Raw genomic sequence first — 27957 nt, forward strand, 5'->3', positions numbered from 1 at the left:
CTATTTCCAATAGCAACAACAACAAAAAATAAACTCTAAGAAATAAACTTAACAAAACTGTGCAAGATTAATATGAGAAAAACTTGAAAACACTACTGAAACACCCCAAAATAGACTTGAACAAATGGAAAGATAGTTCATGCCCTTAAATATAACAACTCTCATTAAAAAGATGTCTGCTCTTCTCAATTTATAAATTGAATAAGACTCTAAACTTCATGTGGAAAAATAAATGTGCAAGAATATCTTTTTAAAAAAACTTGAAAGAGAAAAACTATAAGGTAAAAGTAGCTTATACTGTACCAGATATTAAAATATGAAACTTCTATAATTAAAGTTTCATACTGGAACATGAGTAGACAGAACTGTGCAATAGAATATAGACTCCAGAATTAAGCCTATGTACATATGGAAATTTAGAATGTGATAAGGTGGCATCTCAAAATGACTGGGGCAAATATATGATCTGAGGACAACTAGGTAACCATTTTTAAAAAGATCAAATTGGATCATACCTCAGATTATACAGACTAAGAATCTCCAAATGGATCAGAAGTTCTAAGTGTAAAAAATAAAATCATAAAAATGCTGGAAGAAATATATGGTGAAATCCTTTATAACCCAAATGTGGGAAAGGCTTTCCATATATGATTTGAAATCTAGATTCAGTAAAAAACTAATGAAGTTGACTATGGAAAAACAGAACTGTCACATCACAAAAAAGAACGCCAAAAGTAAAATCAAATGACAAATCACTAACTGAGGGGAAAATATTTGCAACATTTATCACAGATAATGGGCAGTATCTCTAATATATAAATTATTTTTAGAAATCATGGAAAACAAAGACCAAAAACCCAGTATAAAAATAAGCAAAATATGAACACACAATTCACCCAAATGTGAGAGAAAGAAAAAGCTGTAAAGATGAGCAGACTCTTATCCTGATGATTTATAAGCAGAGTTAGAAGTCACCAACTTCTCTTTTAATAAAACAGTGAATACCAGCAAGCTGCAAGGGCTTTTACTATACAAACACCTTTGAGTGATACTTAATTGACAACAAAATAATGAGTTAGAAAACTGTGATATAGTCTAATAACAGGGTCATGATAATGACAATTGAAGTCTTGAAAATAGCACCCACTTGTATTTTTAATTTTGCATTTCTTTACGTCTGGCTTTAAAAGTGACAAAGGAAGCACTAAGGACTATGCTTATCTAAGAAACGAAGCAAGACGGGGGTGGGGGGAAAAACCCTCTATTTTTATTTCTAACAGTTGACTAGACAACATTATGATCTCTATAGCCAATGTTCAATGTTAAGTGGTTGAAATTTAATATTGGCTCCAACCATGAAAACCTGTTATACTATAATTCTCTGATAGCTCAGCTGGGTAAGCATAACCAAAGTGCTACTAGTCACTTGGTGGCAATAGATTCCAATGGTCTTAAAGTCCTTAAAGGGTGGATTTGGAAACTAACTGATAAAGACATTTCATGCAGGTCACAAGATGCTTCAGTTAGAAAGGTTAGCAAAATCCTTAATATCCTTTAAAAGGGCATTAGAAGGAAAGAAGACATATCCTATCTTTGTTAAAAACAGTTATGGATACATTCTAGAACATCCTACTAGGAAAGATCTTTGGAGCTAGAAGAGGTTTAAAGGGAGATGAGAACTGTCAGCATAGTAATAACTAAAAAGACATAGACTGAAAAGAAGTATTATGAATAATATTAAGAGCCTACTTACTGTTTAGCCATCTGAGCAAGCCACTTCCCCTGTCTTGGCCTCAGTTTCTTTGCCTGAACACTGAGCTAGATCGGGGTCAGCAAATTTCCTGTCAAGTGTCAGATAATACATGTTTTAGGCTTTGTGGGCCACTCATTGCCACAGCCACTCAACTCTGTCATTGTAGCACAAAAGCAGCAATAGACATTACACAAAAAAATAAGCATGGCTGTGTCCTCATAAAACTTTATTTATGGACACTAAAATTTGGATTTTGCATAGTTTTCACATGTCATGAAATATTCTTCTTCTTCTGATTTTTTGTTTTCAACTGTAGTTTGCTGACTACAAACTGGGCTGGGCTGGGCTGGAGGATGCCTGAGCTCCCTTCCTGGTCTGTGTCTCTGTTGATTCAACTGCTCTTGAGTCCCTGCTTACCTAACACTGGGGTTATATCTCTCTTACACCTTCTTGTACCTTCTTTTGCAGCCTAAAGCAGTTTCTCAAGCTTTATTTACTCACATCCCATTAGATAAGAATTAGAAAGATGTCATATCGTTTGTGGGCTTCCCTGGAAGCCCAGCTGGTACAGAATCTGCCTGCAATGCAGGAGACCCCTGGGTCGGAAGATCCCCTGGAGAAGGGATTGGCTACCCCAACTGGGGTACCCACTCCATTGGCTACCCACTCCAGTATTCTTGGGCTTCCCTGCTGACTCAGATGGTAAAGAATCTGCCTGCAATGTGGGAGACCTGGGTTCAATCCCTGAGTTGGGAAGATCCCCTGGAGGAGAGCATGTCAACCCAATCCAGCATTCTTGCCTGGAGAATCCCCATGGACTGAGGAGCCTTGTGGGCTACAGTCCATGGTGTCACAAAAAGCTGGACATGACTGAGCAACTAAGCACAGCATGCACCATATGTAGCTCATGATATTTTAAATGTAGCTATCTTTGGTCCTCCAAACATACACAAATATGGGTTTTCAACTTTGCATGCCCTTCCTCTCAACTCACCACATGGAGATTCCCAGGCTTGTCCTCATGCACTTGAAAAATCACTGCCTTACAGTCTCTTGGACTTGAAAACTCCCTGTGGGAAAGCCCCCTAAAAGCTTCACTTCTCTTTTCTGCTGGAAAAGAACATCAGTTTTCCACGAACTCCGAGCTTACTTTGTGAACCAGAGAGTTGCAGGTAAGACATGGACTTGACTACAACTTAGTCCTTTCTTCCTCGTGGTCAGAATCCACAACATAAGTGAAAGCAAGGGTTTCTGCATTTATCCCTCTCTCCACTTCCCCTAAGACCATGAGACAAGATCTAATCAGCTTGATGACCATGTAACTGGTTATAATTGCTATCAATACGAGAATAAAATTTAGGGAATGCACAGTGACGGTCCATCTGTATAAAATGTCTTTAAATTGTTGAGGAAGAGAAAAAAGTTAGCTGCTTTTAGATGTTCAAGCTGGTTTTAGAAAAGGCAGAGGAACCAGAGATCAAATTGCCAACATTTGCTGGATCATGGAAAAAGCAAGAGAGTTCCAGAAAAACATCTATTTCTGCTTTAGTGACTATGCCAAAGCCTTTGACTGTGTGGATCACAATAAACTGTGGAAAATTCTGAAAGAGATGGGAATACCAGACCACCTGACCTGCCTCTTGAGAAACCTATATGCAGGTCAGGAAGCAACAGTTAGAACTGGACATGGCACAACAGACTGGTTCCAAATAGGAAAAGGAGTACGTCAAGGCTGTATATTGTCACTCTTCTTATTTAACTTCTATGAGAAACCATCATGAGAAATGCTGGGCTGGAATAAGCACAAGCTGGAATCAAGATTGTCCGGAGAAATATCAATAACCTCAGATATGCAGATGACACCACCCTTATGGCAGAAAGTGAAGAGGAACTAAAAAGCCTCTTGATGAAAGTGAAAGAGGAGAGTGAAAAAGTTGGCTTAAAGCTCAACATTCAGAAAACAAAGATCATGGCATCCGGTCCCATCACTTCATGGGAAATAGATGGGGAAACAGTGTCAGACTTTATTTTTCTGGGCTCCAAAATCACTGCGGATGGTGATTGCAGCCATGAAATTAAAAGATGCTTACTCCTTGGAAGGAAAGTTATGACCAACCTAGATAGCATATTCAAAAGCAGAGACATTACTTTGCCAACAAAGGTCCGTCTAGTCAAGGCTATGGTTTTTCCAGTGGTCGTGTATGGATGTGAGAGTTGGACTGTGAAGAAAGCTGAGCGCCGAAGAATTGATGCTTTTGAACTGTGGTGTTGGAGAAGACTCTTGAGAGTCCCTTGGACTGCAAGGAGATCCAACCAGTCCATTCTGAAGGAGATCAGCCCTGGGAGTTCTTTGGAAGGAATGATGCTAAAGCTGAAACTCCAGTACTTTGGCCACCTCATGCGAAGAGTTGACTCATTGGAAAAGACTCTGATGCTGGGAGGGATTGAGGGCAGGAGGAGAAGGGGACGACAGAGGATGAGATGGCTGGATGGCATCACTGACTCGATGGAGGTGAGTTTGAGTGAATTCCGGGAGTTGGTGATGGACAGGGAGGCCTGGCATGCTGCGATTCATGGGGTCGCAAAGAGTCGGACACGACTGAGCAACTGAACTGAACTGAAGGAGTTATTTGGCCAATTAAACCAGGTTAAAAGACTCCAAATAGAAGTTTTCCACTGGGAATTTACCAGATAATCTTACCTGTAATGTTCTCTATTCAATCCTTATCACAAACCTGGTTATGAGTAAAGTTATTTTTGCAAGACAGCCAGAGAGAGTGGAGCTCAGGCTCTTAAAACCCCGAGATTGACTCACAGATCAAGTCAGAACAATAGAGACCCTGATAAGTCACTATTTGACTTCACTGAATTATAAAACACATTAATGTACACTGAACACTATTAAAAACTAAAGCATATTTTAAAGCTCTAAAGCTTCTGATTATTATAAATAAATTAAGTACCCAAATCACTGATTCATTCCCTTGAAATAGTGAAGGAATGTCAGATACTTTTAAAATAACTCCATGATATTATCAGATTTTATGTGGCTTATGTCCTACAATTCTGCCCCATAAAAATATATGCCAGGATTTGAAGCAATGTAGCTAAGAATGACACTGTTTCCCATTAGTTAGGATTTTGGAAATTTTTATTAATTTTTACAGAAAGTAGAAAAACAAATGAGTGGATATAAATTTCGAACCATAAGCCCAAATATCAAAGGAAATATAATTTGAGTTTCTGTATTTCTATTTCTACTTTGAGCTTTCATCTGATAGAGCAACAGCCTTAGCTCTCTGGCGGCTCCCCTTTCTTACTTTGGGTTATACCATTGTTCTAGAGCCTTATATAACACCAAAGGTGGGGGAAGAAGGGTCACAATCTGGCTCCAAGTCTCAAGCAGAGACTGTCCACGGTTCCCGTCAGCCTGCCCCTCTGCTCCCACCCTGGCCCTGGGCACAGGGATCGCTGCGAGGCTGCCTAGCATCCCACATGCTGAAAGCAGCTTGAAGTTACTTCCTCTTTTGGGTTTTGCTACCACCTTCCTTTACTCCAGACCCCTGAGATCTCTGTTCATTGATCACTTCCCTTCCCCTTGGCCAGGACAACATTTTCAAGTTCCCCTTAGGTTTCAGACAAATCTCTCCCTGTTCTGGAATGTAACCTCTTAGAAACAGAAGCCAGAAAGTCTAGCAGACTTCTGCTTTCTGCCATGGAACATCCCTTCCTTAGGACAATGAGGACAGGGTGGCCATTAATTTGAACGGGCAGGGGAAATGTATAAGAGCAAAAATACAGACAAGTATCTGAAATACTATCTGACCATTCTTTTCTTTTTCAGTATTTACATAGGTTCTTACATGCCTTGCTTGCACAAGTTTTGTATCTCTCATTATCCCATTTACTGAAATAAGTTTGCAAGTTTACTTTCTACTTCCAATCCCATTTTTCTCAATTGAATATTCTCTCTACTTTGGCCCTGTATTTCCCTAATACCAAGCATCCTGGGACTTAAAAGTATAAACTAAACCCAACCCAAGAAATCAGGGCATCTGATCATCTTCACTAAGGAAACTGAAATACTAGCATCCTCTAATCGATAAACATACATGGGCAGAAGTTTATATTGAACAATGTTTATGCAGCATTAATTATATAGGCAGAAAATGGAAACAATCTAAATGCTCAATAATGGAGAATTGTTTAAATAGAGGAATCACATGAATATCTATGAAGCTATTAAATCTCAAGTTGTAGAAGAATATGTGATAATATAGAAAGATAGTCACCAAAATAATAAAGGCAATATGAACTGTACAATCACAATTTTATAAAGTACACACTTAAATAGAGCCCATTTAAGGCTCTATTTAAGGAAAAAGGCTGGAAAGTTAAAAGGGATCTGTGTTCTGGGACTGTGAATGGTATTATTAACAATAATTATTTTCTTTCCACATTTTAAAATATTTCTACAATTCACATATGTTGTTTTCCTAATCAGATAAATAATGTTACTCAAAAAACTGAAAACATTTATTGAGCTTATGATTTGTGCACCAAGCATATGCTATACCTCAATAAAAGGATTTTAAAAAATAACAGAGATCTTTAACAAGAATAAGAAAGAAAAGAAACATCTCCTGAGATCATCTCAGCCCTGTTTGGGCTTTCTTTCTCACCAAAGAAATCTTGTACTAATTAAATTTCTTGGCTGTCCCATGGAAAACATGCTCCTGGTTATTTTTTTAATTTTCATATATTACTGTGCTTAAGAAAAATATTTTGCAAACCATAGCTGGCAAAGTTGGCAAAGTTGGCAAAATGAAAGTCGCTCAATTGTGTCCGACTCTTTGAGACTCCATGAACTTAGTCCATGGAATTCTCTAGGCCAGAATACTGGAATGGGTAGCCTTTCCCTTCTCCAGGGGATCTTTCCAACCCAGGGCAAACCATATGTACAGTAATTACTGATCCAAAGAGGAAATTATCCCATTTCTTCACAACTGACTGCAGAACCAGGAAGTAATCAAAATATGTCATACAGGTTATGTATGTCCTGGTTCACAGGTTAAGTGAGTCATCAAGAGCTTGTTGGGTAAAAATCCAGTCTGACTACTTGTTCTGGACTTCCTAGCTCCTGACTCTACCCTCAGAGCTCTGGTCGGGCTGTCAGACAGCCTCACCCTCTTGCTCAGGCTTGCAGAACAGAGGATGAGCAGTGATGTTCCCAAGGAGGAGTGGTGCTGGGCTGAGACATGTCTGGTGAAGAATGATGGATGTGGAGGATACGAACCTGTTTTGCCAAATCTGGGCCTGACTTCACCTATAAGCACCTTTTTTTTTCCTAGCTGAATCATTTATTAGCTCCATTTGGGTAGTTTCTGTCAATCAGTGATGCCATCCTCTGATGTCTTCTACTTGGTTTCAGGGTTGCTGCGTAACCAGAGTGGTGGAGGGGGATGATTTCTACGACTTGTGTAAGAACTGGCTAATGTTCCTTTAACTGATCTCTGACACTGAATCTTCAGAGAAAGCCTCAAAATTACATTCTGAGTCCCTGAGCTTCCCAGGTAGCACAGTGGTAAAGAATCTCCCTGCCAATGTAGGAGACACAAAGAGAAGTGGGTTCAGTCCCTGGGTTAGGAAGATCCCCTAGAGAAGGAAATGGCAACCCACTCCAGTATTCTTGCCTGGGAAATCACATGGACAGAGGAGCCTAGTGGGCTACAGTCCATGGGGTCACAAAGAGTCGGATACAACTAAGCATACACACATATCACCTCTAGGTCTAAGTGACTTTTAATTAAGTTAGTTTAACTTGTAGGATTTTAACCATCCTCAATCCATTCATTCAACTATTTATTGAATGCCTGGAATGTGTAAGACGCTATGCTAGGCACTGGGGATGATCTGGTGAACAAGAGACAGGTCCCTGCTTATGAAGCTTATGGTTTAGCTAGAAGCACAGACCAAAAAACAAAAGCAAAGCCAACAATCCGCCAAAAGCAAAACCAGCAATTCCAATACACTGTGCTAAGAGCTCTGATGGAGAAGTTACAATCATAACGTACCATAGGAGTACCTGGCAGAGGTATACAGTTGGCAGTAGGGAGAGAAGAAGCTGGGGAGGGGAGGGGAAGTTGGAGGGGGGAGAAGTTGGAGGAGGTTACGTCCCAAGGGCTTAGGTCTTGTGTTAGTTTTCCAGCGCTGCCACACACAGGACTACAGATAAGATGGCTTAACAGCAGATATGCGTTTTCTCTCCTTAACTTGTAGATGTCCACCTTCTTTTTCTTCACATGGTCTTCCCTCTGTATGTTTGAATCCTAATTTCCTCTTCTTATAAGGACACCTTGAGAGCTTGTTTGGAAGTTCTAGCAGGGGAGCACAGCTACTCCTATACCCTTGACGGAAGACTGGTCCTCCTCTATCAGGGATGGTGGGCTTCCCTGGTGGCTCAGATGGTAAAGAATCCGCCTACAATGCAGAAGACCTGGGTTCGATCCCTGGGTTGGGGAGGTCGGCTGGAGGAGGGCATGGCAACCCACTCCAGTATTCTTGCTTGGAGAATCGCCATGGACAGAGGAGCCTGTACAGTCTGTGGGGTCACAAAGAGTCACACACAACTGAGTGACTAGCCACATACAGAAGGATACCAGTCATATTGGATTAAGGACCACCCTAATGACCTCACTTTAACTTAATTACCTCTTTAAGGACACTGTCCCCAAATACAGTTGCATTCTGAGGCACTAGGGACTAGGACCTTGCATGAATTTAGGAGGACACACTTTGGCCCAAAAAAGGCCTGAAGGATAAAGAGGTATCAGCCAGCCAAACGGAATCACAGGAAAAGGCTTTCAGCACAAGCAGAGGCAACAAGGAAGGCACTCGAGGAGAATTGAACAGGAGCCAGATGAGAAAGGGCTTGTGACAACTGTGTTCTAAGGACAATGGAATGCTATCGAAGGGTTTTAATTAAGGAAACAATATGATTTTGTATTTTGTCTCTAGCAACTAATCCTCCCTTAGACTGGCCAACTTTTAGTGTAATCACCTCACTTTTGATTCAATTGTTTTTTCTTCTTGCCCTTATTTTTCTTCCCTCCTCTATTCCCTAGCTTCTCAGTTACAAATGGTACACGTTTATCTCATTGATATGTTGTAAGGACTTGGCCTGGCTGATCGGAATCCTTTTTAGAATATTGCAGGATGGAATAGAGAATCAATTCAAGATGGAAAATTGAAGGCTGTGGTTAGGGTTGTATGAATTATATTTAAATGCAGATATGTAAGGAATGACAACCAGGGCCAAACAAGGGTTCTATTTGCAATTTCTAAACATGCTTCAGTTGTTCCACAGGTTTTTCAGTTCTGACCTGCTTTCTGGCTCATCCTCAGTTTCGACTCAAGACAGAGATTGCCAGGGCTCTGGCTACCCTTGGTTGTCAGGGGTGCCCTGCTTTTCTTGCCATTAAGTTGTCAATCTCTCTAGAGTCCAACCATTTTCTGTATGAAAACACAGAAAATATCTTCAGCTTATCCAGAAAGTATAAGCCTACCTTATCCGTATGATGAAAGAATAAAAGGAAAACAAGAAAAGAAGAATGTGACCCTTACCATTCTTGTATATGTGAAACCATGTGTTATTGTTCAGTTCAGTTCAGTTCAGTCGCACCCGACTCTTTGCGACCCCATGAATCGCAGCACGCCAGGCCTCCCTGTCCATCACCATCTCCCGGAGTTCACCCCAACTCATGTCCATTGAGTCGGTGATGCCATCCAGCCATCTCATCCTCTGCTGTCCCCTTCTCCTGCCCCCAATCCCTCCCAGCATCAGGGTCTTTTCCAATGAGTCAACTCTTCACATGAGGTTGCCAAAGTATTGGAGTTTCAGCCTCAACATCAGTCCTTCCAATGAACACTCAGGACTGGTCTCCTTTAGGATGGACTGGTTGGATCTCCTTGCAGTCCAAGGGACTCTCAAGAGTCTTCTCCAACACCACAGTTCAAAAGCATCAATTCTTCGGCGCTCAGCTTTCTTCACAGTCCAACTCTCACATCCATACATGACCACTGGAAAAACCATAGCCTTGACTAGACAGAACTTTGTTGGCAAAGTAATATCTCTGCTTTTGAATATGCTGTCTAGGTTGGTCATAACTTTTCTTCCAAGGAGTAAGCGTCTTTTAATTTCATGGCTGCAATGACCATTTGCAGTGATTTTGGAGCCCAAAATTAAAGTCTGACACTGTTTCCACTGTTTCCCCATCTATTTCCCATGAAGTGATGGGACCAGATGCCACGATCTTCGTTTTCTGAATGTTGAGCTTTAAGCCAACTTTTTCACTCTCCTCTTTCACTTTCATCAAGAGGCTCTTTAGTTCTTCACTTTCTGCCATAAGGGTGGTGTCATCTGCATATCTGAGGTTATTGATATTTCTCCGGGCAATCTTGATTCCAGCCTGTACTTCTTCCAGCCCAGCGTTTCTCATGATGTACTCTGCGTATAAGTTAAATAAGCAGGGTGTTATCATTAGGGAGATACAAATAAGCAGACAGACACCAGAAGGTGTTACAGCCTGCTGGCAAAGTGATTGACTGGATTTTCTCTTTCCTTAGGGTTTTTAAAATTATTTAAACTAGTAGTTAAGGGCTTCCCAGGAGACCTGGGTTTGATCCCTGGGTCAGGAAGACCCCCTGGAGAAGGAAATGGCAACCCACTCCAGTATTCTTGCCTGGAGAATTTCATGGACAGAGGAGCCTGGCATGCTACAGCCCATGGGGTTGCAGAGTCAAACACAACTGAGCTACTAACACACACAACCTGGTAGTTAAGTCTAGTCCCAGTCCTATGCTTAACAAGCACTGTGAACTCAAAGTGAGCTGCAGTTTCAACTAAAAAATGGAAAACTTGACCAAGACATGTTCAGTCAATGATGTTCAAGGACTTCAGAGGTCTGTGTTGGATGGTTGATCCCTTCTCCCAAAAGGAAATTGGTGAGACCTATGAATTTTCTCACATGTTTGCTGGGCAGATGCTGTGTTTGATAACCTAGGAAATACACTGGGTAGCAGCCAAAACAGTGTCTGCCATAGAAGAGATTACAATCAGATTGTGGAGAAGATAAACAAAATATGTGTTAATACCTAAAATAACAGGAATATATAGTGCAAACCCAAACCTAAGGGGAAGCAGAAAACTCTGGATGGTGTGGTTTTTTAAAACAGTGTGTGCATGCTAAGTTGCTTCAGTTGCATCTGAATCTTTGTGACCTATGGACTGTAGCCCACCAGGCTCCTCCATCCATGGGATTCTCCAGGCAAGAATACTGGAGTGGGTTAGCCATGCCCTCCTCCAGGAGATCTTCCTTACCCAAGGATCGAACCCTCATCTCTTATGTCTCCTGCATTGACAGGTGGGTTCTTTACCACTAACGCCACCTGGGAAGCCTTTTAAAAGCAGTACTGAATGTAAATTTATGAAAAAGAAGATTAATACCCATGCAAAGGGGCATTGTATGAGCAAGAACATGGAGGCAAAAGTGAGGATGAGAAAGAGGAGTGAGAAACACCAGGACTCACCTGCAGGGGAGTTCTGAAGGAGGAGGCTGGCTCAAGAAGGACCTTGAGTATTTGAGTGTAATTCTTAAGAATTTAGACTGGATTTGATAGATAACTTCCCTGGTAGATGGGCTTTCCTGGTGGCTTGGATGGTAAAGAATCTGTCTGCAATGTGAGAGCCCCGGGTTCCATACCTAAGTCAGGAAGATGCCCTGGAGAAGGAAATGACTACCCACTCCAGTATATTCTTGCCTGGAGAATGCCATGGACAGGGGAGCCTGGCAGGCTACTGTCCATGGGGTTGCAAAGAGTCGGACGCAACTGGGCAACTAATACTGAGAGATGACAGGAAATTCCCAAGTTATGGAGCAACATTTTTTAAAGTGAATGAGAAAGAGTTTGATTTTCAGGAGGAACTAGAAGGATAAGACCCAGCCAGGAAGCATCAGCAGTAATCCAGTAAGGGGGTGGTGACAGTTTTGACAGAGTCATTCCTGTGAAATCAGGTATCGTGAAGGGTGAATTTGAAAGACCTTGTAAAGTCATAAACTGCCAGTGTATTTGAGTAATTCCTAGCAATATTGCCCCTGGGTTTCTGTGCAATGAGCCTTTAAGTTAGAGGTTTCCAAGACTTCAGTAATATTATGGCAAAACCTCATTTAATGCTGTTTCAGTCATTAGAAAGTGCTCCATAAAAATACAGTATTTCTAAATAACAATGAATGCAAAATAAGAGAAGATTTAATGTTTAACCCTGCCTCACCTTCTTTCCTAGGTGGTTGGCTCAGTGCAGGAGAAAAGGAATACTAGGAAGGTTAAAATGGAAATGACATAGAAGGCAAAGGGATTCTACAGATAGCAGAGAAATATTGTTTGTCTTTTGATTAACACTGTGGTGGGGCTATGGCCAACTTCTGTCCTCTATTGATTAAATAGCTCTACCTGCCCAGTCATGGAATCCTCAGCTAGGTTTGGGGCCATGGCCTTTGAGCTAGGACAAACGCTTTTTTCTAATTTTTTAATAATTTTATTTATTTATTTTATTTTTGTCTGCACTGGGTCTTCATTGCTGCGTTCGGGCTTGCTTTATTTGCGGTGAGCAGGGACCACTCTCTAGTTGCTGTGCACAAGCTGCTCATTGTGGTGGCTTCTGCTGTTGCCTAGCACAGGTTATAGGGTTCAAGGGCTTCAGTAGTTGTGGCTTGCAGGCTTTAGGAGCGCAGGATCAGCAGTTGTGCGTGCATGGGCTTAGTTGCCGTGTGGCATGTGGAATCTTCTTGGACCAGAGATCAAACCAATGTCCACTGCAATGGCAGGCAGATTTTTAACCACTGAACCACCAGGGAAGTCTAAGAACAAACACTTTTAAGGACTGGCTCAAAACATGCCCTCAGCTGAATGTGCTACTACATGAAACCCGGAATCAACTTGCAACTAACTCAATATGAACAACTCATGATAACAACATCTGCCTTGTTTCTTGCCTTGGGCTGTTTTCATTTGTTTTATCTGGACTGGCCATCCAGATTCCCACCTTTTCACCTCCCACCACACCCGTAAACCTAGCATACTAACACTGTTATTTGCTAGGTCTCTAAATTTAATGCTCAGAAGTCTTGTCTGGGGAACTTTCTTAAAATGCAGATTCTAAGGCTCACTCTAGAGAGTGTAATTTAATAAATATGGGAAAGGGTTCAGAATCTGCATTGAACAAGCATCCCAGGGGATTCTGGTGTAGGGGTCCCCAGATTACGTGTTAGGGTCACTACTAAGCTGAACCCGCAACACTAATCCATGCAGAGCCAAACTCACAAATTAACATTTATCAAGAAACCTTTGAGAGCACTGCCTTAAGTTTATGTATGTGCCCATTTTTTCCAAGGTGTAAAGCGACGGGAAGCCATGCTGGAAGACGCCTATGATCCAAGTGTGTCAGGCAGGACAGAATTTCCTCCCTAGGGAGAGGTGCAATAACACTGATTGCATAATATTACCCCACCCTGGCTTTTATCATTAGTCATAACAACTGACTGAACTGACTCCAATACTGCCAGGTCAATCGACGAATATCCAGGGTGTGTAAACCCCTAGAGTTCCCTTCCCTGTCCCCTCAAAGGGCAATAACACAGTGCAACTCAGAAATCAGGCTACTTGAGCAAGGGTCAGACAAGCTTTTCTACATTGTTCTTAGAGTCCCGAAAAGCCTTTGTGGTTGGTGACATCAGTTCCTTTGTCCTGCAGAGAAGGAGAAGAAGATGACTGATGCTGCAACCCTTTTGAAGTGAGAAAAGCTTCAGGTTGCTAAGAGATTTATTCTTGAATTCCAATTCATATGATCCAGCAATTCCACTTCTGGGCTTTTCTGAAGAAAACAAAATCACTGTGTTGAAAAGATACCTACATCCCCATGTTTATTACAGTATTATGTATACATACATAAGTCCACTTCAGGGTGTATAGTCAAAGGAAATGAAATCACTGTCTCCACGAGACATCCATACTCCCGTATTTATTGCAGCATTATTCACAGCAACCATGGTACTGTCACAATCTAAGTGTTCACCCACAGATGAATAAAGATAATATATTATCTATAATATATTATAGATATATATATATCTATATGAGAGATAATATAGATAGATGATATGAGATAATATGAGATAGATGATATAGATTAAGATATATATAATGGAACATTATTCAACACTTAAAAAGAAGGAAATTCTGCCATTTGTGATAACATGGATGAATGTAAAAACCATTTTACTAAATGAAATAAAGTCAAACAGAGAAAGACAAATACGACATGATATCACCTGTATGTGGGATCTAAGGGGAAAAAAATTGAATTCATAGGACAGAGAATGGAATGTGGTTGCCAGAAGCTGGGAACACAGGAAACAAGGAGAGGCTGGTGGAAGGGTGTAGACCGTCAGTTACGAGATGACTGGGCATTAGCATCCATGAGCAATATTGTGACTGTTGTTGAGAATTCTGTATTGTATGATGTATTAATTAACTCCATGCTGCCATCCTTACACAAGGTACTCATATACAAAATCATCACAATGAATGCTTTAAATATCTTACAATTTTATTTGCTAGTTATACCTTAAGAAGGAGCTGGAAAAAATATTTTTAATTAATTAATTTAGTTTTTGGCTGTGCTGGGTCTTCATTGCTGTGCAAAGGCTTCCTCTAGTTGTGGTGAGTGGGGGCTACTCTCTAGTGGTACACAGGCTTCTCATTGCAGTGGCTTCTCCTGTTTGCATATTCTTTCCTAAGGAAAAATGTTAAGGACTTCCCTGGTGGTCCAGTGGTTAAGGATCTGCCTGCCAATGCAGGGGACATGAGTTCAATCCCTGGTCCGGGAAGATCACATATGCCACGGGGATGCAAAGCCCGTGTGCACAAATACTGAGACTGCGCTCTAAAGCCTGTGAGCTGCAACTACTGAAGCCTTGAGCCCCCTAGAGCCTGTGCTCTGCAACAGGAGAAGCCACTGGGGTTTGAGGATGGCTGGTACCTCAACCTTGTCTGGGGTTTCCTGGGTTGTAGGCTTCACCACTGCAGCGGGACAGGGGGTGGGGGGATCCAGGGTCACAGGCACTCTGGGGGTTGAAGTTCAGGAGTGGCACAGCTGCGGGCAGGGATCTGAACTTGCAGGCACCTCCATGGCTGGAGGGACAGGATTAGAGGCCCCACTGCTGCTGCTGCCCAGCTCCCTGTGGCTGTGAGCACTGCCAGAGTAGGGAGGCCACAGACCTGTAGCCCCCTCACCTGCTCCTCCTGGCTTTTCTGGGGCAATGGGCCCAGACATTTGCAGCCAGGAGTCTGGGATGGCACACACTGCTTCCACTGTTCCCTCAGCCCTACCTCCTCTATCTACTTCAGTCCACCCACTTTTAGATGTATGGGACATCTGTATGGGACTCTCTGGCATCCTGTTGTGCTGGAAAAAAGAAGCTTTGTTCAGTTACAGATGTTTTACTAGTTGGAAACTGAAGCAGAGAGACAAAGCGAGTGTCTCATGAGACCATGAGGCTGGATAATCTCTACAATTTCTTAAATCTATTCACCAGTTGATGAACATTTGAGTCGTTTTAGTTTTGAACTATTATGAATAATGCAGCTGTGAACATTTGTACACAAGTCTTGTGTGGGCATATGTTTTCACTCCTTTTAGGTCAATACCTAGGAGTGGAAATGATAAGATGTAGAGTAAGTGATGTGTCCACACATTCACCCCAATCGTGGGTGGAAGCAGAGTTAGTTGAGGAAGTTCAGAGTCCCAGGCCTGTACCAAAGCCGGAGATAAGCCCAAATTCTCAATATCTTCATGAGTTAAGAGTCCTAAGCCTAGAATAAAATAAGACCTTGTCTGGGGACTATATACCCACTGTGGCCTAGTAGAGACAACCACCCAAAACCCAGCTCCCACCAAGGGAAATCTCCCATAAAAGATAATTCCTGTGGAAGACAAGAAATACACAACTTATGAATATGTCAAGTTCTGTAAAAATAGCCTGAATAATTGATATCCCCCAATCCAATAACACTATCTTAAAGGTACTTAAAAATAAATGTATATTAACCTAAAGATGGTGTCCTGGGCAGTGAGGGGAGCTATGGAGCTGCCAACAAACATCGAACATCAGCTGGTCCATTGCATTGTCAGAAAAATTCCCTGGACCACTTGAGTGAGCTGAGAGGGCACTTTGTACAATTTGGCCATGTGGGAAAGTGCACTGTACCTTTCGACAACGAGATTGGCTTTCACAGAGGTATGGATTGGATTCAATTTTCTTCAGAAGAGGAGCTTCACAACACACTACTACAGGAAAATCATGTTACTGATGGAGTAAAGCTCCATGTTCAAGCTCAAAAACCCAAAGATTTACAAAGGGATCAAACATCTGATGAAGAGAAAGATTTTTGAGACCATCACTGCCTATTAAACAAGGTAAATAAAACGTAAATAAATATGCATTTAATTAACTGTTTAATTAATTAAACAGTTAGCACAGAGATATTAATTGTTGTGTTTTTCTGCACTTCCTTATGTGACTCTTCCCCTTTCAATAAGAAGTATTCATTTTACCTTAAAAATAACTAGGACAAATAGTAGGACAAGAGCAACCTGTGCTTTGAGGAAGGTTCTGCTTTTAAAAGCAATTATTGAGAATCAAGAGGGAATCTGAGAGTAACAGAGCATAAGCTCTAGAAAGAGAACAGAGGATATGCTGCTTTCCCCATGGCTGACTCCTGGGGAGATCAGGTAAGAATCACCTGTATCAACATGGAATGACTAAAAATACATATTGAATAGCAAAAAGGGATAATACAGAGCATACGTTCAGTACAAAATTTAAGCAGATTTTTTAAAACACACTAAATAAAAGTATTTTTTAAATGGGCTAGAAGGATACCAAACTCAAAATGTAGTTTACCTGTGCAGAGGGCAAGACTGGGGATGAGGGAGTGGCAAATTGTGATAGTTTATTTCTTGAAAACAGCTACCAAAAAAAAAAAAAAAAAAAAAACAGATGGGAAGCAATATGACCAAATGTTAAAAGTTTTAATTCTGGATGATAGGAATAAAGGTGTTTGTTGTTTTATACTTTGTGTTTTTCTGTATTTTAAGCAGTTAGAAGTGTAAAAACAAGTAAAATACAAATATCCAGCCAAAGTTCTCAAGATAGATCTTTTACTTTTTTTTTTTATAAAGTTAAGTCCTTTTTAAACAATCGGCCTTGACATTATTAAAAAGTATTCCTTGAAAAAATAAAGTTTTGTTAGAGGTTTTAAACACTGGGAAAGTCTGGTTGTGGTTTTGGATTTCATACTTCAGAGGCAACAGGATGAAACCATGAGAACACAAAGAAGTTTGACTCTTGTTCCAACACAACACCTGTACACACCCATTCATTCCTCCCCAGCCCCTCGTTCTTCCCAAGTCCTCTTAGCGTTTTCCACAGAGGAAGCAAGAAGTCTTACTTCAAGGCATACTCATTTTCCCTGTGCTTTTTTCTCTCTGAGGAAAACAAAACATTCTATAGGCGGAGCTTGTGAACAACAGCCTCTTTAAAAACCAGAATCTCCACCCTTACTGACCACTTCAGCGCCAGCATCCTGCCCAGAAAAGACACAGTTAGCCAAAATGATCCCTGGAGGTTTAACTGAAGCCAAACCTGCCACTCCAGAAATCCAGGAGATTGCTAACACGGTGAGTGAATGCAGCCCAAGGAAAGGTTTGATCCCAAATCTTGGTTCCTAGGTTGGCCCTGGGCTAAATGTGTCAGTGAACAGGAAAACTGGAAGGTGGGGAAATGAGTGGTTTTGTTCGGACTTCCTTCCAACTGAAAATTTTTTCAGATGAAATCTCTGATAATCCTGAGAGTGATCTTGAGCAAGTCACATCCCTTCTCTGAGGCTCAGGTTCCCCATTTGTAAAAGAAGAATTTTTATGGGATCATCTCTAAAGCTCTTACAATGTATGATTCTAGGATTACTAATTCAGCTTCTGATGAAATTTGTCTTTCCTTACCAAGGGTAGCCAACATGTAATCAAAGTCTGAGGCTGTTAACTATTGATGAACTAGACTTTAAATGCACTATAGGAAAAAAATTTTTATGAGTTAAATGTAGAATAAATCATAAAAATGATCCACTTACAAACTTCCTACAAATTTGTCTCAATGGACAATGTTTTAGTATTTGGGAGATTACACTAATAGAGAAGTGACATAGTCTGTGGTGATTTCAAAATTAATTATGGTGAAAATAGAACTCAATGTGTTTAGCAGGTTAATATATTTTTCTAAGTGTTGTCTGATTTGTTATCACCTATCAAATAAAAATTATATTGCATTTTTATGAAAATAAAAAATATATAAATTACTATTTTAGATTTATTAATTATTGCCCTATTTCCTATGTCATTCCTTCCTGCCCTTTCATTCTATGACACTGGCAAAGACTAGCTTCATGTGTAAGTGGAAGAGATGGGATTCTCTATGTTAGAGCACAGAGACGGTCTCTTTTGCCTGGAATTCTATCACTCATTCTGTGGGGCTAAGTATTTTCCTTTCAACTGTTCTTTTAAAAGAGTAAATACCTTCTCACTTATCCTTTCTTGAAGAAGATAATATTAAGTCATTAATGTCTTCATTGGAATCCCTATATTGTCAGTGTTCTTAAACTTCAATGGGCACACGGATCACCTGGAAGTCTTGTTAAAAGATCGGATTCTGACACAGTAGGTCTAGGGTAGGCCTGCGGTTCTGCATTTCTAATCAGCTCTGGTGATGCCCAGACTGTGGTCCATGACCTCACTTGCCTGCAGGACTAGAGATACAGGGTATTCTGAGAAATTGACAGGAGATGGGCAGCAAAAATCAGAGGGCAGCAAAAGACTCTCTATTTCTTCTATGAAGTGAAAATAACACCACTTGCCTTGCAACTCATAAAAAAGACTTGGAAGGAATTCCCTGGTGGTCCAGTGGTTAAGACTCCATGCTTCCAATGCAGGAGTCATGGGTTTGATCCCTTGTCAGAGAACTAAGATCCTGAATGCAGCGAAGCACAGGTGAAAAAAGAAATGACTTGGAAATGAACGTGGATAAGTGAGGCATCACAATTGTTTACTTCCAATTTTTGCTTGAGATCATTACTGTCCTGGGAAAATTCCTGAGACTCTTCAGGGACCAGAGATGTAAGGGGGTTGGGAATAACAGATATTTGAAATATAGAAGATAGAAGGTACAGAAAATTATAATTATTTTTATAAAGCCTATCTTGGTTTGCAAGTATAATTTTTTTAAGTAACAACTTATAAGAAGGCCTTGCATTATTAATAATATCTATCAGTAAGCCACACCTTAAATATATAAATTAAGTTGAAAGTGTGTTTCTTCCTGCTCACCTTGGGCTTCAACTCTTGTCAGAGAGGTAGAATAAGAGTTAGTTATTGAGTAGCTACATCTGCCCAGAAAGATGTTTTGCAGTTTTGATAGCCTTGTCCTCCATTCAGCCTCTCATTTGATTTTTATAATCCCTGGGGCAAGGAGGGAAGACATCACATCAGTTTTTCAGATGATGAAACTAAGATTCAAAGGGGTTAATAACCATCTAATCAAGAAGCTAGCCTATCTCCAGATTTATGGCAGGGACATGATGAAGCTTGTGGAGTGGGGGGAATACACTGGGAGGAGACAATGTTGCAAACCTGCCTTCTCTGTGCAAGCAGCCAGCCTCCCTTTTAAATCAATATGAGAAATGAATATCAATGAATCATTTCTTGAGTACCTCTTAGGTGTCCAGCATTGTGTTAAATGTTATAGAAGATCCATAAGGACTATAAGATACAGCCCCTGCCCTCAGGAAGTTTACAACCCATTTAGGGAAGTCAAGATATCTAGAGCATAATATAAAACATTTTCCTGTTAAGTGCTTTTTCATAATCATAGGTTTGGAACCAGGAAAAACTTTAGAGATTACTGGTCAAACGTTCTTACTTTCAGGTGAATAATTCCTGCATGGCAGCTCTTTTCCTCCAGTACTAAACTCCAAATTATCACTTGTCTTCCCTGGCTCACAGACTTCCCTGGTGGCTCAGATGGTAAAGCGTCTGTCTACAATGTGAGAGACGTGGGTTTGATCCCTGGGTTGGGAAGATTCCCTGGAGAAGGAAATGGCAACCCACTCCAGTACTCTTGCCTTGAAAATCCCATGGACGGAGGAGCTTGGTGCAGGCTACTATCCATGGGGTCGCAAAGAGTCCGCAGGACTGAACAACTTCACTTTCACTTTCCCTGGCTCACAGGAGATAGCCTCAGGCGACAATTCCTATTTAAGGGCTGAAAGATTCAGGGATAGTCAGCTTAGAAAACATTTTAGAGTTTAAGAGGCACTTTCACTTCAATTATATCATTCATTCCCCCACAAAAAACCCCAAGAGGCAGATATTACTCCAACCAGTTTTTAGGTGAGGAAATTTAATCAACACCTTCTCCAAGATTATAGAATTATTTAGGTTCCTGGGCAGGGCCAGGGAAATGGGTATGTGTAGGTAATCACATACTTAATGTGATTTGATGGGGTCCCAGGGAAGACCTCCACTTACCTGTCATTTACCTTGAAGTCTTATTCCTTTGATGTTATAATGTGTTTCTAGTTTTAAAACTCACCTATTAAAATCAGATATACTTGGAGGAAATGAAGTTTATCAGCTTTCCCTGTTTTTATCAGAGAGCTTCTCAGTGGAATTCGAGCTGAAGGAAGCACCCATTGGGGAGGCAAAGAGGGGAGAGGGAGGTCATCACACATAAAGGGGAAAGCATCAAAGAAAAATGATGACCACAGGCTCAAGGAACTTGACATCAGAATGAAAGAGAGAGCTTGAATCAGAAAGAGAAGAAGGCCAAACAAAGGGCTTGGGGTTGAGAAGTCTTGAACATTTTTGAAGGCAGAAGAAAGGACTTTCTCTGTTCTGAAGATAAGAGAGACTGGATGGTGATGGGTGGTATCAGGTATTAAAGGCTGTTAATGGTACTTGGGTCCAGAGTGTGTGTTAGTTGCTTAGTCGTGTCTGACTCTTTGCAACCCCATAGACTGTAGCCCCACCAGGCTCCTCTGTCCATGGGATTCTCCAGGCAAGAACACTGGAATGGGTTGCCATTTCCTTCTCCAAAGGGAACTATAGAAGGAAAGGAAGTGAAGTCGCTCAGTCGTGTCTGACTCTTTGTGACCCCACGGACTGTAGCCTACCAGGCTCCCCCATCCATGGAATTTTCCGGGCAAGAGTACTGGAGTGGGTTGCCATTTCCTTCTCCAGAGCACAGAGGAATAAAGCCCCTCCATCAATATTCCTCTCTTCTATCTTCTTTCCTATCTGGGGAGACAAGCTATTAGGAGGGAAAACAACGCTGGTTTCTGCATTCAGAAAACATTGATTTGAGAACTCCCTGGTGGTCCAGTGGTTAGGACTCAGCATTCCCACTGCTGAGGGCTTGAGTTCAATCTCTGGTCGGGTAACTAAGATCCCACAAGTTGCATTGTGTGGCCAAAATTAAAATTAAAAAAAAGAGAGAAAATCAATTATACACACAGCACTGAGTGAATTGCTATAGGAAGAGAAGGGACATTAACCTGGTCCTACCCTCAGGGAAATTTGTAAAATAAATTGGAGAAAAGGGATACACACAAGGAAACAAAGACTCAAACATGGCCCCATCCCTGAATATGTGTATTTAATATGTGTGATTAATTACTTAAGATGTAAATTATTAATATGTGTGATTAATTACTTAGTATGTAAATACTTAATATATGTAATTAAGGATCAGATGAAGGGCCCACTGGCAAGAGCCTCTGGATCATTTTGGCTGATCCATTACCTTACATTATATGTGAAAAATCACTGGATGAGAATTCTGAGTATGTTTATATACAGGAAAGAAATGTTATAGCAATAATTTTTATTTTTAGAAATAAGAGCTATTATTACACACGGGCAGATGCATACACACAAAACATACACATGTGCACACACACCCCTAAGTCAAACCTGGCTGCTGAATACCATTCCTGGCATACCCACAGATCATAACTTTTGTCTGCCAGGACACCACACAAAACCTGCAACAAAAACAACAGACAAACACCCCATCTGCACACCATTATGGACACACCCGGGAGCTTAGCATGCTGTGGCTCTTACTCACCACAAAAGTGTGTTCTCCTCTCTGACCACAGCCTCCTCATCAGTCAGCTCTTCCATTGCCCCCACTTACAGAGAAGCTGCGGTTCAGCCACACCAGAGCCCTTCAGGCACTGACCCTCCCATCTGCATCAGAGCATGCCTCAGCCCACTGATCACTCACCCAGCTGGACCCCATCGTTGGTGGTTTCCTCCCCTCCTCCACCCTGATTTCCATGACCCCGTGAGCTCTGGCATTCCGGTCCTCAATCAGAGGTCACTCCCACTGCCATCACTTCCTCCTCAGCTTCTACTCCAGCTTCAGAGAACTTTGCTCAAGGAAGATGTAGAATCACAGAAAACTCCCCCTTTACACAATTCACACCAGTGAACAACGGCTGCAGGGCCCTGGGGCTGCCAGCTAGCCTTCCAGTCACATCCTGTGGGTTCTTTTCTAGAAACCCGACAGCGGTGGAACTGGACCTCCTCTCTCCTCAGGTTCTGAGTCCTCCCAATCCCCATGTCCTGACCAGATGGCATTTCAGTCCTTTCTCTTAGAAGATTGCAGCCATCTGGTGTGAGAACTCTCTGATTTACTTTCCCTTGATGACTGCGTGCCTCTCTCTGGTCTAAGACTTTGTCCTCCTTTCTTAAGGCAGGTGCCATTATTTCTTGTATGCTGGTTGCCTTGCCCCATACTTCTCCGGCCCTCAAAACATAGGCGAAAAATGTCCTCAAGTCACCTTTCACCAACCCCTCTGTACTTTCATGCTGCTACCCAAACTCTCCTTTGTTACTCTCTAAAACATCCCCAAAATGGCCTATTCATGCTGCCACCATAATCTTTCTATTCATTTTTCCTAAATTATGCATAGCCCAAGTGTGTTTCTGCAGGATGACTACAGGTTGGGGAAGGTAGGAGAAACACCTGCATCTTTGGTGCAGCAAGGCTGAAATCCTCATATCCCAGAGAATTAACAACTCACCAAGATTCATCCTCTGCAGCAACAAGAAAAGCTTGAACAGCTCTGGGGTGACTGCACTTTATCAGCTGCTCCTCCCTGATAGCATCCTTCCCCTGGTTTGGACCCCAACCTATACTGTTCCCTTCAGCACCTCAACCACCACCATGCATAGCAGATTGAAGAAAGTAAGGGGCAACTATGCACAGCTTAAGATCTGTGTATTTCCACCACATTGGACCACCACTCCCCGCTTGTCTTCACTCTCCTAGCACCCATCCTGGGGGGAGGTCTTTCAACACTAACCTGCCTTCTGAAACTTAAGGTTTCGTCATCAGTTCCTTTCTACCCTGCCCGTTTCCTCCTCCTGACCTGATATCCCATCATTCAGGTTCATAGCATCCAACAATAGAGCAATACAAATCTGTTTTGCTGGTAAGAAGGAGCAGGGATACAGGGTGTAAGTACAGTGAACCTGCAGTCAGGCTGCACAGTCTGTCAAATGTCCATGCACTTATGAAAATGAACAAGGACATTTGAAATCTGTCAAACTCTCTGATGGAAAATTGTGGGTTGCATAGATACAATGCTGCTGCTGCTGCTAAGTCACTTCAATTGTGTCCGACTCTGTCTGACCCCATAGACAGCAGCCCACCAGGCTCCTTCATCCATGGGATTTTCCAGGCAAGAGTACTGGCGTGGGGTGCCATTGCCTTCTCTGATAGATATGATGGAAAGACCCAAATTACAGATTTGGATGTGTTTCTGGGACAATAAGAAATAAAAATGTCTGATACAGGGTTCCAAAAAAGATAAATCAGTATAATTAATAATTTTTCAGCCTTTAGCTGTCATGTTCTCTCACAGTCTCAGGTTCCTCACCTGCAAAGTGAAGCTTAAATAGATAATTCAGGGTTTAGTGTCAAGATTAACCCTTCCCAACTCAGCTCCTAACGTGACAGGTACCCAGTATTGGCTCTAAAGCATGAGGATGGGGGGAGCAATAAGACACTGAACTCTTCCCTAGCTCATTCTCTCTGCACACTTGGCCACTTTTCTCTTCTCTCTCCTATGCCCTGTCTCTTCCCGTTTCTTTCTCTTTTTTCTTCACTATTTGTCTTCTTCCTTTCTCTGCTTTGCAACCTCACTTTCCATCCCAAAAAACAATCACATTTTTCCCATCTATTCTGGAGATTTCCCATTTATACAGTAGAAATGGCTGGTGGTCCATGAAGTGTTTGCCCTTCAAAAAAGGTCTGAGAGCTCAAAGAATTTGCAAATGTCTAGGTCTTTTTTTTGGCTCTGCCATACAGCTTGCAGGCTCTCGTTTCCCGACCAGGGATTGAAACCAGGCCCTGGCCATGAGAACACCAAGTCCTAACCACTGCACTGCCAGGGAACTCCCTAGATATCTAGGTCTTTGAAAACAGTTCTGGTACCCAAACTGAGGCATCAATAGAAAAGGATTCAAAACATTTACCCACTGAAGGAAGGACCAGATGGTCTTGGGAGAACCCTAGATGCAATGGAGGCCTGATTGAAGCCATATATGCATATAAAATGTTCAGTTATGGGCAGGGAGGCAACTTCCCAATAAACAAGGTATATCAAACACACACACTTGTTTCCTTTCCCTCTAAGTGATAAGAAAGGGTTGGAGGGGAAAGTCATATCAACAAATATGAAGACAATGAGAGACAGGCAAACACCTCAGAGATATCAACAATATTTTGTGGATTTTTTTACAACAAAACTTTGAAAGATGGAAAACACGAACAATGTAAAATGATTTGAGTGATCTAGACAGCCTAAGCTACATAGGGGAATGTCTGAGCCAGAAGCAAGCAGATTCATGGTGCAGAACTCCAAAATGGCTCAAGCACTAGCAACATCAGAAACGGGAAGACAAGAGTGAGGCATGCAGCTAAAACCCGAGAACTGATGGAAGATTGAGAAGCAATTACGCTGTGCCTAGGTCCTTCCCTCTCACTATTCTCCACCCTGAAAGACAAGCTATTTCCGGTCCTCCACACAGACAGATGATCAGAACTCTACTCTTAGCAGAAACTGAGTCAGAGAAACCATCGTGGGCACTATTGTATCATGCCTGGCTGAGAGCAGGAATTCAGTATCGGGGTACCCTGTACTGAAAACTGACGGACTTAGTAAAATCTTACATATTCCATTTGAGATTCTTTAGCTGCCTTTTCATGCTTGGTTCAGGAATGCTGGCATCTAAGCTTGTATCCCCTTCTGGTAGACAGAAGGATGGCCTTCAAAGATGGCCACACTCTAATCCCTGAAACTTTCCATGGCAAAGGGACTTGCAGATGTGATTAAGGACCTTGAGATATGCTATACTATTTTTGCAAATTTGAGTCTGAAATTTTTTTTAAAGATCTTTTTTTAATGTGGACAATTTTTGTTGAAGTCTTCATTGAGTTTGTTACAACATTGTTTCTGTTTTACGTTTTGGTTTTTTGATCACAAAGCATGTGGGTTCTTAGTTCTCCAACCAGGGATCAAACCTGTATCCCCTTCACTGGAAGCCAAGGTCTTAACTACTGGACCACCAGGAAAGTCCCTGAAATTATTTCAAAATAAAAACATTTTGTACTTAGTAGGAATTACTGGTCTCCCACTTTTATTAATCAAAGATGTATTTAACTATTTGTAAACACATATATAACAAATTTGTAAATCACATACATGGAGTTCAATACAGCTTTGGTAATTTGTTCCCTCTTGTTGACAAAAAATTGATCAGCTGATTTAAGAAAAAAATGGAAATTTTATTCAAGCTGAATTTGAGGATTATAACCCAGGAAGAGCATCTCAGAAAGTTCATCTAATGTTCCACCTTTTAGAAGTCAAGGCACAGGTATATAAGTTTTTTGAGACCAAGAGCTGTGCATCAAATGATGTTTAGTTGACAGTTTATTTAATCCAGATCTAAGCAGCAATACGGTATGTCATGTGACACCTTACAAGATCAAGGAGGAATGTTATCTTTGAAGGAGTTGTCTTGTTGATGCTAAGAGAATGTTGCTCTTTATGGTTGAGCAGGTATTCCTGCTCTTGGGGTGGTTTGGGCGATGCATAATGCAGACACGCAATGCAGAGTGTGGGCCAGGAAAAGGGAGGCCAACGGGCAGAGAAGATTTTTTGTTGTTTAAATTTCTCTTGTCTTGCCATAAAAATATGACTTCTATTTCACACTCTTTTCTAAAGGTTAAACCACAGCTTGAAGAAAAAACAAATGAGAAGTATGAAGAATTTACAGCTATAGAATATAAAACTCAAGTGGTTGCTGGAATAAATTACTACATTAAGGTTAGACTTCAACATTCATTTTAGCACTAAAAGATATTGTATCTTTCATTTTATGTGATGTTCCCTGTCACCCTTACTTTATCATTTGTTCCTTCTCCTTGTCCTAAATCAGGACACCTACCTAGCATGATACTTCCCAAGTGGTAACTCTCAAACTTGGCAGATGATAGTATATTTATATCATCTTTTTCTTGTGAAATTAGAAGGCTTTCTTCTACTGATTCTTAACTTAATTTCCAGAAGATGTAAAGAAAAAGATTCAGAATTCAGAGTGTGTTTAGCTCATAACCATGGCTTCTTCATGTGGGATCTTCAGGATGTGGGGCTGGACCAGATGCTATCTTGAAGCTCTTTCTGTCTCAAAGCTTTGTGATTCTATGTGCCGGCACTGAATGGATTTAAGGAATGGTTTGAATCAGTAGCTGAGAAAATAATTTAAACCACTTTTGCCCTTTAAATAAGCATTTTGATTAATATAATTTAAATACATGGGGACTTTCTGATGGTCCGGTGACTAAGACTCTGTGCTCTCAATGCAGGGGGCGCAGGTTCGAGCCCTGGTCAGGGAACTAGATCCCATCTGTCACAACTAACAGTTTGTGAGCCACAGCTGAAAAACCTGCATGTCACAATGAAGATCGAAGATTCTGCCTAATGCAAAGAAGACCCAGGGCAGCCAAATAAACAAATAAATATTTTAGAACTTTCATTGTCCAAACCAAAAACAAAAGTGGAAATTCTTATCATAGTTTTCTAGGACCCAGATTCATGCCCAAACTACCATGTCAGTCTTCATACAAATGATTTCCCAGGAAGATTCCTTTATTTTAGAAGGAAAACTAGACTCTCCATCCCTGGGTCCTGCTCAGTTTTACCTCTGGGCATTTATAAAGCAAGTTCTAGTATAGATATGGGAACAACACATCCCAAATTTCCTAGGGCAATTCTGATTTTCTTCTTTCTCAAACCATGTGACAAAGTATCCCAATTTGGGAGTCAGAACATAGAATCACAGAAAAGGCTGTCACCTGTTTTTTTGATCTGTGTGTCCTTGAAAATAAAACGTAACTCTGGATTTCATTTGTGCACACGACCTGTGCCTCTTGCCTTGTCTTTAGCCTGCCCTTTCTCTCATAAAATAAAGTGATAGGTTTATGTAAGTGTTAGTCACTCAGTTTTGTCTGACTCTTTGCGACCCCATGAACTGTAGCCTGCCAGGCTCCTCTGTCCATGGAACCAAGGGTCTAAAAATGGTGGTCCAGGAATGCTATTCCAAAAGAGTTTATTGCAGCGAAGTCTTTATGGGTTTGTAGATTTTTCATTTGATATGGATCCACACAAATAAATCAATCTCCTTTTTCTTTTTCAACTTCCAGATACGAACAGGTGATAATCGTTATGTTCACATTAAAGTATTCAAAAGCCTTCCTCAACAAAGTCATTCTTTGATACTTACTGGCTACCAAGTTGACAAAACCAAGGATGATGAGCTGGCCGGCTTCTAGCAGCATGTTCCTAAAGTGGTCGATTCTTTCCTCTGGCACCTGATTAATGACTCCTGCTAATAATAAATGTAGCTATCAATAAAGAAGCATTCCTTTTCCAATAAATTAATCTCTTCAACTAGTTCTCGTCTATTT

The 27957-nt window shown here is 41.2% G+C and overlaps 1 protein-coding gene across 1 annotated transcript; it reads left to right on the top strand.

Annotated features, from left to right (window-relative positions):
• The first annotated feature begins 17395 nt into the window (after positions 1–17395).
• CSTA (cystatin A) lies at positions 17396–27943 on the top strand. The gene is made up of 3 exons (XM_006073435.3): positions 17396–17549; positions 26216–26317; positions 27694–27943. The coding sequence occupies exons 1-3, from the start codon at positions 17484–17486 to the stop codon at positions 27820–27822; spliced, it is 297 nt and encodes a 98-aa protein (XP_006073497.1). The 5' UTR covers positions 17396–17483; the 3' UTR covers positions 27823–27943.
• The last annotated feature ends 14 nt before the right edge of the window (positions 27944–27957 follow it).

This window comes from Bubalus bubalis, chromosome 1 (assembly GCF_019923935.1).
Source record: "Bubalus bubalis isolate 160015118507 breed Murrah chromosome 1, NDDB_SH_1, whole genome shotgun sequence".
Taxonomy (NCBI): Eukaryota; Metazoa; Chordata; class Mammalia; order Artiodactyla; family Bovidae; genus Bubalus; species Bubalus bubalis.